The 14,179-nt window shown below is 42.4% G+C and overlaps 1 protein-coding gene across 2 annotated transcripts in view; it reads left to right on the plus strand.

Moving 5' to 3' along the window:
- The window catches only part of crhr1 (corticotropin releasing hormone receptor 1), a 95,522-nt gene extending 87,294 nt beyond the window's left edge, over positions 1-8,228 (plus strand). For both annotated transcript variants that reach the window (XM_034190556.1, XM_034190557.1), the window contains 4 exons: positions 2,882-2,967; positions 4,028-4,166; positions 6,527-6,568; positions 6,641-8,228. In XM_034190556.1, the coding sequence (XP_034046447.1) occupies positions 2,882-2,967; positions 4,028-4,166; positions 6,527-6,568; positions 6,641-6,781 (408 nt within the window). In that variant the 3' untranslated portion in view covers positions 6,782-8,228. The remainder of the gene's footprint in view (positions 1-2,881; positions 2,968-4,027; positions 4,167-6,526; positions 6,569-6,640) is intronic.
- Positions 8,229-14,179: the final 5,951 nt, after the last annotated feature.

The raw sequence follows: 14,179 nt of genomic DNA on the forward strand, positions 1-14,179 counted from the left end.
ATAGAAAACAAACCCAGACTACAGAATAACAGAATGCCAAAAATGACTGAACAGAAAAATAAGTGATAAACTGAAAACAAAACCAGAGACAAAAGTAAACTTCACAGAAAAAGCCAGACTAAAGCATAACACAAGAAATGAGATAAACAGAACCAAACTAAGACTGAAGTGACTAAGGTAACAATAAATGAAAACAATATGGCAAAACAGCTACTAAGACAAAACTAGAAAATAAATGAATGATGAACAGAAAACAAAACCAACTAGGACTGCAAGCAGTCATATACGGGCCCTCGTTCCGCGCAACCGCCTACCCAGGCCAGTGGGTACCATTGTGACCACATGTGGGCATGTGCATGCAGGGGCAACCACTCATCACACAGTTAAAATTTTAAACAAATCACACAATGCATCAAGGAGTTATGACATGTTGATTGTTCATCCATTAGGGGGCGCTCAATGTACAAACAGAGGGGCTGGGTGTGTTCAGGGGCCAACCGTCATCATAGATGTGAAGTTTCAAGTCAGTCAGGCAAAGCATGAAGGAGTTATCATGACTTGATGTTCCATGGCAAAGGGTAAAAATGGCGGCACCATAGCGGCCACACCCTTCAACATAGAGAAAAGCTTTCGATAAATTTTTGGTCAGTATCATCTTTGGATGCTGTCAAAGAAATTTGAAGTGCATTGGACAAAATGCCTAGGACGAGTTCGTTCAAATACAACATGTGGAAATCATTTCAAAATGAGAAGAAAATTCAAAATGGCCGACTTCCTGTTTGGAGTAGACTCATGGTGCAAGAGACTTTTTTGTACGCCTATGCAAGTCACACATGTGTACCACTTTTCATCTCCCTACTCCAAAAAAACCCCTATGGGGAGGGGTTTTTGAAATTTTCAAGGGGGCGCTATTGAGGCACTTTGCCCCGCCCATGGGCGAGGCCCCTATGAATTGTAGGAGGTTGTCATGCTTGACCTGTGTATCAATTTTCATGATGATATGACAAAATTAAAGCCGTCAAAAGGAATAACGTAATTTCATGGCAAAGGGGCGATATTCGGTACGCCACCACACAGAAGCCTTTACTCGTAAGTTCACGGCGATCATCGCCTACGTTCACCAACTTGTTCTGCATGTTTTAGAAGTGGAAGGAAGTTGATGGTGTTAAGTATGTGACATCAGTACCTGTTTAAGTATAATGTTCCATGGCAAAGGGTCAAAATGGCGGCGCCATAGCGGCCACACCCTTCGACATAAAGAAAAGCTTTTGATAACTTTTGGTCAGTATCGTCTGTGGGTGATGTGGAAGAAATTTGAAGTGCATTGGACAAAATCCCTAGGAGGAGTTTGTTCAAATACAACGTGGAAATCACGGCAAAATGAGAAGAAAATTCAAAATTGCCGACTTCCTGTTTGGAGTAGACCCATGGTGCAAGAGACGTTTTTGTACGTTTATGCAAGTCACACGTGTACCAATTTTCATCTCCCTACTCCAAAAAAACCCCCTATGTGGAGGGGTTTTTCAAAGTTTCAAGGGGGCGCTATTGAGGCATTTTGCCCCGCCCATGGGTGACGCCCCTATGAATTGTAAGAGGTTGTCGTGCTCGACCTGTGTATCAATTTTCATGATGATGTGACAAAATTAAAGCCGTCAAAAGGAAGAACGTAATTTCATGGCGAATGGGCAATATTAGGTACGCCGCCACACAGACGCCATTACTCGTAACTTCACAGCGTTTATCGCCTATGTTCACCAATTTGTTCTGCATGTATGTGACATCAGGACCTCTTAAAGTAAAAATAGGACATTTCCCGCCACCACCAGGGGGCGCTATGGTGCAGGTGGGAACTTAAGATATGTAGACGTTCAGGGCGGAGCCCTCATCATGTCCAGCAAGTTTGAAGGATCTACGATGAAGTATGTGGGCGTGACAGCCGTTCGAAGTGAAATGGCGTGCTCCGAAAAGCTTGCCAAAGTTTGACGACCCCTAGCAGCCACGCCTTTTGACTTAATTAGAATCTTTTGATAACTTTTGATCACCATTGTGTTGTGATGAGTTTGACCAAATTTGAAGTCGATCAGATGAAATCCCTAGGACGAGTTTGTTCAAATGTAAGTAGTGGAAATGGCCAAAAATGGCAAAAAATTGCTCAAAATTGAAACTTAAAATCAAAATGGCCGACTTCCTGTCGATATTTCACCATGACAGTAAGAGACTTTTTCGTGCGTCCTGGCATGGTAAATATGTGTACCAAATTTCGTGAGGCTACGACGAATAAAGCCCAATGCGGAGGGGTTTTTGAAAATTTCTAGGAGGCGCTATTTCGCGATGTTTCTGCGACCATGTGCGAGGCCCCCAAAATATCGAATTTTGGATCCGGCCGGACGACTTTGGAAAGTTTGGTGAGTTTTTGAGCATAGGAAGAGACCGAAATTTCGATTTCAAGAGTGATAATAATAATAATAATAATAATAATAAACAGCGCAATTACAATAGGGTCCTCGTAGGACGTTGCCTACTCGGCCCTAATGAAAACATAAACATGGTGACAATACAAATACAGATGTACAGAACAAGAAAGCAGAGCTCAATGAAAAACTCATGACAGGAAGCCCATCAAGAGCAGGATCATGACATCAACTATGTTTTAAAATCTGTCTGGACTTTGTCACATCCACGTGGTGCATAAATGTTCAGCTTCTTTTCTCTTTTGTAGCTTCTTAGAACTTAGTTTTGTGTTTATTCATATGAGCATCAGCTTTTAAATCTGCAGTTAATTTAATATGAAATCGCATGAATTTTTCATGAAATTCAAACTTTAGGACAGACATTATAGCAGAAAATCATCAGCTGCTTCTACTTCTCATCTGCTCCTCAGATTAATTTTGTCTTCTTGTTCAACATTGTCCGGATCCTGATGACCAAACTAAGAGCATCGACAACTTCAGAGACCATCCAGTACAGGTGCGAGCCTTAACATGCAGTGCTGGTACGATCCTTCATGTGCAGTACGAGTGAGTACATGAGCTGTACTAAGGAAGGCTATAAGGTCTTGTACCAGTTAGCCAAACAGATGGAACAAACTGGAAAGAATGTGTAGCTGGTCAGGGTGAAAAAGGACGTAGACAGAAATGTACGGACAAGAGGAGAGTGCGTTGAGAAGGTGGAGGACGTACTTTGAGGAGCTGATGAATGAAGATTGTGAAAGCTTGAGAAGAACACATATGCAATGATGTCCCAGTAATCCAGTATTTTTCATTAACCTTCAGATTAAACAGTTATCTTCCCTCTAGTTTGTTTTTCAGCAGTCTGCTGTGTAATCTGCTTCACTGTTTTTCCCCTGTCTGTACACCATAGTTGCATAATGACACTTGAGCACTACTCCACCCTCAATGTGGTTTTAAGGTTGGTGAATGTATTTGCCTTTGCTGGAGTGCTAATCCTGACACTAACCCCAGGGAGAGATTTCTTTAAACTGGGGAATACCTGCAGATGTGGATGCAAATTAATGTCATGTCCAGGACAGTTTAATCTGCAGTTATTTTTAGTAATCTGCGGTTTATAATAATATCTGTAACAAGCAGGGATTTCAGTAATCTGCTGTGACTGTTTGTTATTATTATTTTGCATGGGGCGGCACGGTGGATTTCTTGGTTAGCACTGTTGCCCCACAGCAAAAAGGTCACGGGATCGCTCCCCAGGTGCTTCTTTTACGTGGAGTTTGCATGTTGTTGCTGTGGTCACGTGGGTTCTCTCCAGGTGTTCCGGCTTTTTCCCACTTCCAAAGACATACAATTTATGTGAACTGGAAACTTTAAATTGACTGTGGGTGTGAATGTGTTTGTCTGCGTGTGGCCCTGTGATTGATTGGCATCTGGTCCAGGGTGTACCGCGCTTCTTGCCCAGTGACCGCTGGGATAGGCTCCAGCTCCCCCGTGACCTTTAATTGGAATATGCGGGTATAGAAAATGAATGTATGCGGTAATCTGATTTTCATTTCCATTGTACCATGTTTTTCTTGCAGGAAGGCGGTGAAGGCCACTCTGGTGCTGCTGCCTCTGTTAGGAATCACATACATGCTGTTTTTTGTCAACCCTGGAGGGGAAGATGAGATCGCTCAGATTGTCTTCATCTACTTCAACTCCCTCCTGGAATCCTTCCAGGTTAATTTGCCCTTCAGCTCTCTTTCATTTAATTCACTTCACAGACAAAAACATTTCAGTTTCTCATCAATGACAAACAAGGTATAGAAAATAATGTGGGATGAAAAAGTTTCTCTCCCGAGTTTGAAACAAATTAAATCACAATCAAATTTAACTTGACTTTGATGAAACTGCAGGATTTCTTCCAGACATCAAATTGATCTGAGAAAGTTAAGAAAGTTTAATAGTGCTCTCAGGTCATTAAAAAATCACAATCTTCTTAATTATAAGCTTTGCAATTAATTCATCCAAATTAATCGCATGTATAATTTTTTTAAAATATCACCTTTCAAATTACAAAACGCACATCTAATCTGAAGTAAAATTATATGTTAGGGCCCCTTCACACATAACACGATTGAGGCAGAATGGCACATGAAGGAGGAGTCAAATGCCACTCGTGAAAAAACGGAGCCGCCACAAACACTTTGTACAGTTGTTGCAACAACCATTCGTGCACTGTGGGATTTCCCCACATTGTAATAATTACAACACATATCACATTTGCAGCGGATCACTGCGTGCTGGACTCACCATGGCGGCTGATGTGTTCATGACACAAGAGCCCAGCTCTTCATGAGACGGGAGCCAACTTTTCATGACACGGGAGCCGGCCGGCTCTTCATGAGATGAGCACATCAGGTAATTCATGTAAAACATAAAATGGAGAACAGTAATCCATGTCATTTCATTACTTCCTGGTGCATGTCTGGGTGGAGGCTAAATCCGCTCTGTATAACAGGAATGAAGTATTATAAATTGTGGTGTTTTAAAATTTTTTCCTCTGCTACTGTGTGCGCGACTTTCCACGTGCTCGCACTGTGTTCGTGCGCGCGAACACAAAACCGATCCTGTGGTATCGTGCTCGCCTGTCCAACTGTGCGTCCCTCCCAACAGCAGGTGTAAAATTATGTGGTTCTCATTTTGTTTTTGGTTCCCAGATTTTCTTTCAGTTTCTGCGTCTTTCCTGTTATGTGTGAAGGGGCCCTTACATATGTCACAGAGGTGTTAAATGAGTTGAATCATACATAAATTCTGCTTAAATTAGGATAAATTGGAATGTCTGTGAAAACACTCAGAATTGTGAGACTCTGGAGATGAACATTAAATATCAAACACATGAAAATGTAAAAGATAGATAAAAGTGATGTTGCACAATAAGACCCCTTTAATAATTACATACTAGATCCAAGACTTTTTTTTTCAAATCTGCCCATTGAACATTAAAATCAGGATCAAAAACCCAACCCTCCTTCCCCTCCACAATCAATTGGTGCTGTGCTGGACGTCTGCGTGGACTTAATAATTGTCAAAAATTTGATGTTCCTCTGTTGTTAAAAATGTTTTTTTTTTTTTTTTTTATTCTTATGACCTAAGCAGTGGGTCACCCCTTTGAGTCTGGATTGCTTGAGGTTTCTTCCTCAAAATTATCAGCGGGTGTTTTCCTCACCACTGTCACCTGTGTGTTTGCTCTGGGGTTGGTACGGTTCAACCTTACTTGTGTGAAGTGCCTTGAGGCAGCTTTGCTGTGATTTGGCACTGTATAAATGAAATAAATTAAAAATTAATTCACCATAATTTTTACAGAATACTCCTGGTAACCACAGCTGCCAGAATGTATCCATAAAAACAAGGGAATTTTTTTTTTGTGTAGGGTGATGGCATCAGATCCACCCGAGTCTTCCATCCCTGCCCCCTCAACAGAGGGCATGTGAGTAGGGAGAGGACAATAACAGGCATGAATGAATAACATTGGTCTCAAAACTGAGCCATGTGGAACCCCACAAGTTACAGTCTTTATCTTAGATTTGGAACCATTGATTTGGACATGCTAATACCTGTTCTCCGTGTAACTGCATACCCACAGAAGTGCTTCATTAAAAGGTTTTGATTGACAGCATCAAATGCTTTTCTAGAGATCTAAAATATTCCTGCTGCATATTCTTTCCTTTCTGTTGCAGTAGTTATCTGCTCAATAAACTTTATTAATGCCCTTGACATTGTTCTGTTGGCTCCGTCTCCATATCACTGATCACAGTATATATATATATATATATATATATATATATATATATATATATATATATATATATATATAATGTTTAGTTGTAAAATCATGCAATCTGATGTGGAAAAGTTTTTCCAGTATATTTGAGAATTGTGGCAGAAGGGAGACAGATCTGTAATTAGGAGTTCATATCTATGTCCACTCTTATGGATTATTTTTACCCTCATGCATAAATTAAAAGAATCTATGCGCTGGTTGTTGCCAGTTAGCACAGAAAAGTTTTTAATTTGATGATTGCTCTCTCTTTCCACAGGGTTTTTTTGTCTCCGTTTTCTACTGTTTCCTCAACAATGAGGTAATACATTTGCCTCTCGAGCGATCCATTACTGTATTGATAATCATATTTACACAGCATGTATATCTGCAGGTGCGCTCTGCTGTCAGGAAGCGTTGGGCTCGTTGGCAGGACCGTCACTCCATTCGGAGCCGAACGGGACGAGCCATGTCACTACCCACATCACCCAGCCGCGTATCCTTCCACAGCATTAAACAGTCCTCGAACCTCTGATCTCACGGACACGTCGTCACCGAACTGAACCTCATCGTCAGTCAGTTGACGAGTCATAGGCTGTGATACAAACCCACTCAGCCAATCAGAGACATGGCATTCAAGGACTCAAACAGCCAATCAGAGTGAAGCTTAAAGGGACTATGTGGGAACGGACTCAGTCAAGACTTAGAGGTGAGTCTTCTATAGTGTGATTAGCCCCGCCCCACCACATGACTCTGCTTTATGGCCAATCACTGGTCTGGACTCGACCTATAAGCTGCAGTGGTCTGTCTGTGTAATCTCCAATCAATAAGCTATTTATGTATGAGTCAGTATGTAAATATTGATCACCAGCCTTCTGTTAATCTGAAGCTGTGCCCTCTCTCCTTCCTGGTAGGTATTTTCATGTTTTTCCAGTACAGTCTTAAATCACTGATCATGCTGACTGAATCGTCACAAAACCTAATGTTTACTCTTCTATGATTATTAATGAAACATGAGAGGTATGTGAAGGCAACACAGCACATGTACAAGGATAGTGAAATCTAAGAGACTGAAGTGTTCAAGGAGGAAGTGGGTATGCTTCAGGGATCCACTCTTAGCCCACTAATGTTTGCTGCAGTGAAGGACCACATGACAGGAAGTGACCCACTGTGGATGATGATGGCACTGTGGTTTTTACTGTGTCATTTCTCATGAGTACATAGAGTTATGTGTAATTGTGCAGTGCAGAGACTTTTGAATTCTCTAATGTGCATCTCGGCCAACCCGTAACAGCTGAAGGGCCGTGACTGAACAATGCAGAAAACTGCAGATGGACTTCCATGCTCAGAAATAAAATTCAGTGTTGGTGAGGTGGCGATGGACCGGCTGTCTGCCTGAATGGTTACCATCCAGGTTACATCCATACTGTGGTGGATGTAGAGATCTGTGGCTCTCAGACCTGAAATAACAGAAACCTCTGGGTTTCTATGCTGTACTTTTTCAATATTGCCCTCCAGTGGCAGAAGCAGAGCAGTGCAGAAGCAAAAACCAGACTTAAATAGGAGAAAAAGAAAAATGTTAGGCTGCATGTGTAAAGGAAGAAGAGGGACGGCTGTGAATGTGGTAGAAGTCGAGAACATGATGATTGTAAGCAAGATACAAAAAAATGAGGGCAGGGAGGAAAGAGTGATTGGAGAAAAACATCAGAACAGTTGTGTGATTAAAAAGGTTCCCCTGAAGGTAAAGGAACAGATTGATGGTTTGGAGATGGTCTGATGTAACAACAGGAAGAGAATATGGGTGAGAGAGTACCAGGAAGCAGCAAAAGGAAAATAAAAAAGAACGATGAGTTTGGATGAGGTGATGGCGGACAGGTCATCAATCAATCAATCAATTTTATTTATATAGCGCCAAATCACAACAAACAGTTGCCCCAAGACGCTTTATATTGTAAGGCAAGGCCATACAATAATTACGTAAAAACCCCAACGGTCAAAACGACCCCCTGTGAGCAAGCACTTGGCGACAGTGGGAAGGAAAAACTCCCTTTTAACAGGAAGAAACCTCCAGCAGAACCAGGCTCAGGGAGGGGCAGTCTTCTGCTGGGACTGGTTGGGGCTGAGGGAGAGAACCAGGAAAAAGACATGCTGTGGAGGGGAGCAGAGATCATCACTAATGATTAAATGCAGAGTGGTGCATACAGAGCAAAAAGAGAAAGAAACACTCAGTGCATCATGGGAACCCCCCAGCAGTCTAAGTCTAGAGCAGCATAACTAAGGGATGGTTCAGGGTCACCTGATCCAGCCCTAACTATAAGCTTTAGCAAAAAGGAAAGTTTTAAGCCTAATCTTAAAAGTATAGAGGGTGTCTGTCTCCCTGATCCGAATTGGGAGCTGGTTCCACAGGAGAGGAGCCTGAAAGCTGAAGGCTCTGCCTCCCATTCTACTCTTACAAACCCTAGGAACTACAAGTAAGCCTGCAGTCTGAGAGCGAAGCGCTCTATTGGGGTGATATGGTACTATGAGGTCCCTAAGATAAGATGGGACCTGATTATTCAAAACCTTATAAGTAAGAAGAAGAATTTTAAATTCTATTCTAGAATTAACAGGAAGCCAATGAAGAGAGGCCAATATTGGTGAGATATGCTCTCTCCTTCTAGTCCCCGTTAGTACTCTAGCTGCAGCATTTTGAATTAACTGAAGGCTTTTCAGGGAACTTTTAGGACAACCTGCTAATAATGAATTACAATAGTCCAGCCTAGAGGAAATAAATGCATGAATTAGTTTTTCAGCATCACTCTGAGACAAGACCTTTCTAATTTTAGAGATATTGCGTAAATGCAAAAAAGCAGTCCTACATATTTGTTTAATATGCGCTTTGAATGACATATCCTGATCAAAAATGACTCCAAGATTTCTCACAGTATTACTAGAGGTCAGGGTAATGCCATCCAGAGTAAGGATCTGGTTAGACACCATGTTTCTAAGATTTGTGGGGCCAAGTACAATAACTTCAGTTTTATCTGAGTTTAAAAGCAGGAAATTAGAGGTCATCCATGTCTTTATGTCTGTAAGACAATCCTGCAGTTTAGCTAATTGGTGTGTGTCCTCTGGCTTCATGGATAGATAAAGCTGGGTATCATCTGGGTAACAATGAAAATTTAAGCAATGCCGTCTAATAATACTGCCTAAGGGAAGCATGTATAAAGTGAATAAAATTGGTCCTAGCACAGAACCTTGTGGAACTCCATAATTAACCTTAGTCTGTGAAGAAGATTCCCCATTTACATGAACAAATTGTAATCTATTAGATAAATATGATTCAAACCACCGCAGCGCAGTGCCTTTAATACCTATGGCATGCTCTAATCTCTGTAATAAAATTTTATGGTCAACAGTATCAAAAGCAGCCCTGAGGTCTAACAGAACAAGCACAGAGATGAGTCCACTGTCTGAGGCCATAAGAAGATTATTTGTAACCTTCACTAATGCTGTTTCTGTACTATGATGAATTCTAAAACCTGACTGAAACTCTTCAAATAGACCATTCCTCTGCAGATGATCAGTTAGCTGTTTTACAACTACCCTTTCAAGAATTTTTGAGAGAAAAGGAAGGTTGGAGATTGGCCTATAATTAGCTAAGATAGCTGGGTCAAGTGATGGCTTTTTAAGTAATGGTTTAATTACTGCCACCTTAAAAGCCTGTGGTACATAGCCAACTAATAAAGATAGATTGATCATATTTAAGATCGAAGCATTAATTAATGGTAGGGCTTCCTTGAGCAGCCTGGTAGGAATGGGGTCTAATAGACATGTTGATGGTTTGGATGAAGTAACTAATGAAAATAACTCAGACAGAACAATCTGAGAGAAAGAGTCTAACCAAATACCGGCATCACTGAAAGCAGCCAAAGATAACGATACGTCTTTGGGATGGTTATGAGTAATTTTTTCTCTAATAGTTAAAATTTTATTAGCAAAGAAAGTCATGAAGTCATTACTAGTTAAAGTTAAAGGAATACTCGGCCAATAGAGCTCTGACTCTTTGTCAGCCTGGCTACAGTGCTGAAAAGAAACCTGGGGTTGTTCTTATTTTCTTCAATTAGTGATGAGTAGTAAGATGTCCTAGCTTTACGGAGGGCTTTTTTTATAGAGCAACAGACTCTTTTTCCAGGCTAAGTGAAGATCTTCTAAATTAGTGAGATGCCATTTCCTCTCCAACTTATGGGTTATCTGCTTTAAGCTGCGAGTTTGTGAGTTATACCACGGAGTCAGGCACTTCTGATTTAAAGCTCTCTTTTTTAGAGGAGCTACAGCATCCAAAGTTGTCTTCAATGAGGATGTAAAACTATTGACGAGATACTCTATCTCACTTACAGAGTTTAGGTAGCTACTCTGGACTGTGTTGGTATATGGCATTAGAGACCATAAAGAAGGAATCATATCCTTAAACCTAGTTACAGCGCTTTCTGAAAGACTTCTAGTGTAATGAAACTTATTCCCCACTGCTGGGTAGTTCATCAGAGTAAATGTAAATGTTATTAAGAAATGATCAGACAGAAGGGAGTTTTCAGGGAATACTGTTAAGTCTTCAATTTCCATACCATAAGTCAGAACAAGGTCTAAGATATGATTAAAGTGGTGGGTGGACTCATTTACATTTTGAGCAAAGCCAATTGAGTCTAATAATAGATTAAATGCAGTGTTGAGGCTGTCATTCTCAGCATTTGTGTGGATGTTAAAATCGCCCACTATAATTATCTTATCTGAGCCAAGCACTAAGTCAGACAAAAGGTCTGAAAATTCACAGAGAAACTCACAGTAACGACCAGGAGGACGATAGATAACAACAAATAAAACTGGTTTTTGGGACTTCCAATTTGGATGGACAAGACTAAGAGTCAAGCTTTCAAATGAATTAAAGCTCTGTCTGGGTTTTTGATTAATTAATAAGCTGGAATGGAAGATTGCTGCTAATCCTCCGCCTCGGCCCGTGCTATGAGCGTTCTGGCAGTTAGTGTGACTCGGGGGTGTTGACTCATTTAAACTAACATATTCATCCTGCTGTAACCAGGTTTCTGTAAGGCAGAATAAATCAATATGTTGATCAATTATTATATCATTTACTAACAGGGACTTAGAAGAGAGAGACCTAATGTTTAATAGACCACATTTAACTGTTTTAGTCTGTGGTGCAGTTGAAGGTGCTATATTATTTTTTCTTTTTGAATTTTTATGCTTAAATTGATTTTTGCTGGTTATTGGTGGTCTGGGAGCAGGCACCGTCTCTACGGGGATGGGGTAATGAGGGGATGGCAGGGGGAGAGAAGCTGCAGAGAGGTGTGTAAGACTACAACTCTGCTTCCTGGTCCCAACCCTGGATAGTCACGGTTTGGAGGATTTAAGAAAATTGGCCAGATTTCTAGAAATGAGAGCTGCTCCATCCAAAGTGGGATGGATGCCGTCTCTCCTAACAAGACCAGGTTTTCCCCAGAAGCTTTGCCAATTATCTATGAAGCCCACCTCATTTTTTGGACACCACTCAGACAGACAGCAATTCAAGGAGAACATGCGGCTAAACGTCACTCCCGGTCCGATTGGGGAGGGGCCCAGAGAAAACTACAGAGTCCGACATTGTTTTTGCAAAGTTACACACCGATTCAATGTTAATTTTAGTGACCTCCGATTGGCGTAACCGGGTGTCATTACTGCCGACGTGAATTACAGTCTTACCAAATTTACGCTTAGCCTTAGCCAGCAGTTTCAAATTTCCTTCAGTGTCGCCTGCTCTGGCCCCCGGAAGACAATTGACTATGGATGCTGGTGTCGCTAACTTCACATTTCTCAAAACAGAGTCGCCAATAACCAGAGTTTGATCCTCGGCGGGTGTGTCGCCGAGTGGGGAAAAACGGTTAGAAATGTGAACGGGTTGGCGGTGTACACGGGGCTTCTGTTTAGGGCTACGCTTCCTCCTCACAGTCACCCAGTCGGCCTGCTTTCCCGGCTGCTCGGGATCTGCCAGAGGGAAACCAACGGCGGCTAAGCTACCTTGGTCCGCACCGATTACAGGGGCCTGGCTAGCCGTAGAATTTTCCATGGTGCGGAGCCGAGTCTCCAATTCGCCCAGCCTGGCCTCCAAAGCTACGAATAAGCTACACTTATTACAAGTACCATTACTGCTAAAGGAGGCCGAGGAATAACTAAACATTTCACACCCAGAGCAGAAAAGTGCAGGAGAGACAGGAGAAGCCGCCATGCTAAATCGGCTAAGAGCTAGTAGCTGCGCTAAGCTAGCGGATTCCTAAAAACACACAAAGTGAATAATGTGTAAATAATTTAGAGGTGATTCAGCAGAGGGAGTGCTTTAGTTAAGGCACGTGAAGATTACACTGTGAAACAAATCGTTATCTAGTTAACTAGATCAATCTAACTGCACAGATTAAACAGCTAACAGATACAGTAAAACACTGCTGTGCTCCGGAACAGGAAGTGATACAATACCGCAGTGAGAGCCAACCACCAGTAGAGGCAAGCAAGGAACGAGTACCTGAAGGAGAGGTTTAGTGGGTGGAGATCAGTCTGCTGTGGGAACCCTGAACCTCAGGGAGAAGGTGAAAGAGGAAAAAGTCACAAACAACTAGTGTTCTTGATTCGACAGATATATTCAGCTCTTTATAATAAGTACTTCCTCGTCATGGTTAGAATCTCATATTCAGTTGGGTTTCATCTCACGTCCAACGATGTCACCCTTCTTGTGAGTACTGGACCCTGAAGATGCTGCATGCAGTCACTGCACTCTGAGCCGACCTGCTGCTTCTTTTTACATGTCAGTCTAAAAACCCGAGAGTCTGTGAGGCACCAGGTAGGCCCCACAGACACCAGGGGTCCCCACAGATACCAGGGGTCCCCACAGACACCAGGTGGGCCCCACAGACACCAGGGGTCCCCACAGACATGAGGTGGGCCCCACAGACACCAGGGGTCCCCACAGACACCAGGTGGGCCCCACAGACACCAGGTGGGCCCCACAGACACCAGGGGTCCCCACAGACACCAGGTAGGCCCCACGGACACCAGGGGTCCCCACAGACACCAGGTGGGCCCCACAGACACCAGGGGTCCCCACAGACACCAGGTAGGCCCCACAGACACCAGGGGTCCCCACAGACACCAGGGGCTCCCTACGGCACTGGGGAAAGTCTCAAGTACAATGTGTGCCCCTCAACCACCATGGAAAAGCCTTAGGTACCAAATGGGCCCCTCAGGCATCAAGAGTCCCTGAGGCACCAGGAAAATCCTCAAGTACTGGGCGCCTCTCAAGGGGGACCCAAACATCTTGTGGCCTCTCAGGCACCTTCTTGGGGGTATCAGGTGGCAAAGGTACTATGTGGGTTCCAGGGAGCCCCTCAGGCACGACTGGTCCTCAAAACAGTGCAGCTGGGTTTATTTCTGACTGGAGCCACATCCATTACTGGTACTTATACTTTGATACATTCATTAAAAAAAGAAATATTAATATTTGCTGTTTTACATTTTATTTTGGAATACTGACAGCTGTTAATGTTCCTTGTTGATGTCATGCATGTTTGCACTTTACACATTTAATTGCAATCTTTCTGTTTTGGTACTGGGACCTGACATGTCTGGACCTCACAAAAGGCCCTGTCACACATGGGTGGGTTTAACAGGAACTGTACTAACTGTATAGTAACCATAGTAACAAGTAGTTAAAGATGTGTTTAAAAAAAACACTCAGGATGTTCAGTCTGACCTCAGATCAGTGGCATTATTCTGAAACCAGCTTCATCAAGTTTTAAACTGAATATACTTTGCAAATATTATTGTGATCAATAATCAGATGGATGTATACTGTGATGTGTCAGTGACATGAGGCGCTTACAAGCTGTTTTAATAAAGGACACTAGAGGGCGCC

This window comes from Thalassophryne amazonica, chromosome 16, assembly GCF_902500255.1.
Source record: "Thalassophryne amazonica chromosome 16, fThaAma1.1, whole genome shotgun sequence".
NCBI classification, from domain to species: domain Eukaryota; kingdom Metazoa; phylum Chordata; class Actinopteri; order Batrachoidiformes; family Batrachoididae; genus Thalassophryne; species Thalassophryne amazonica.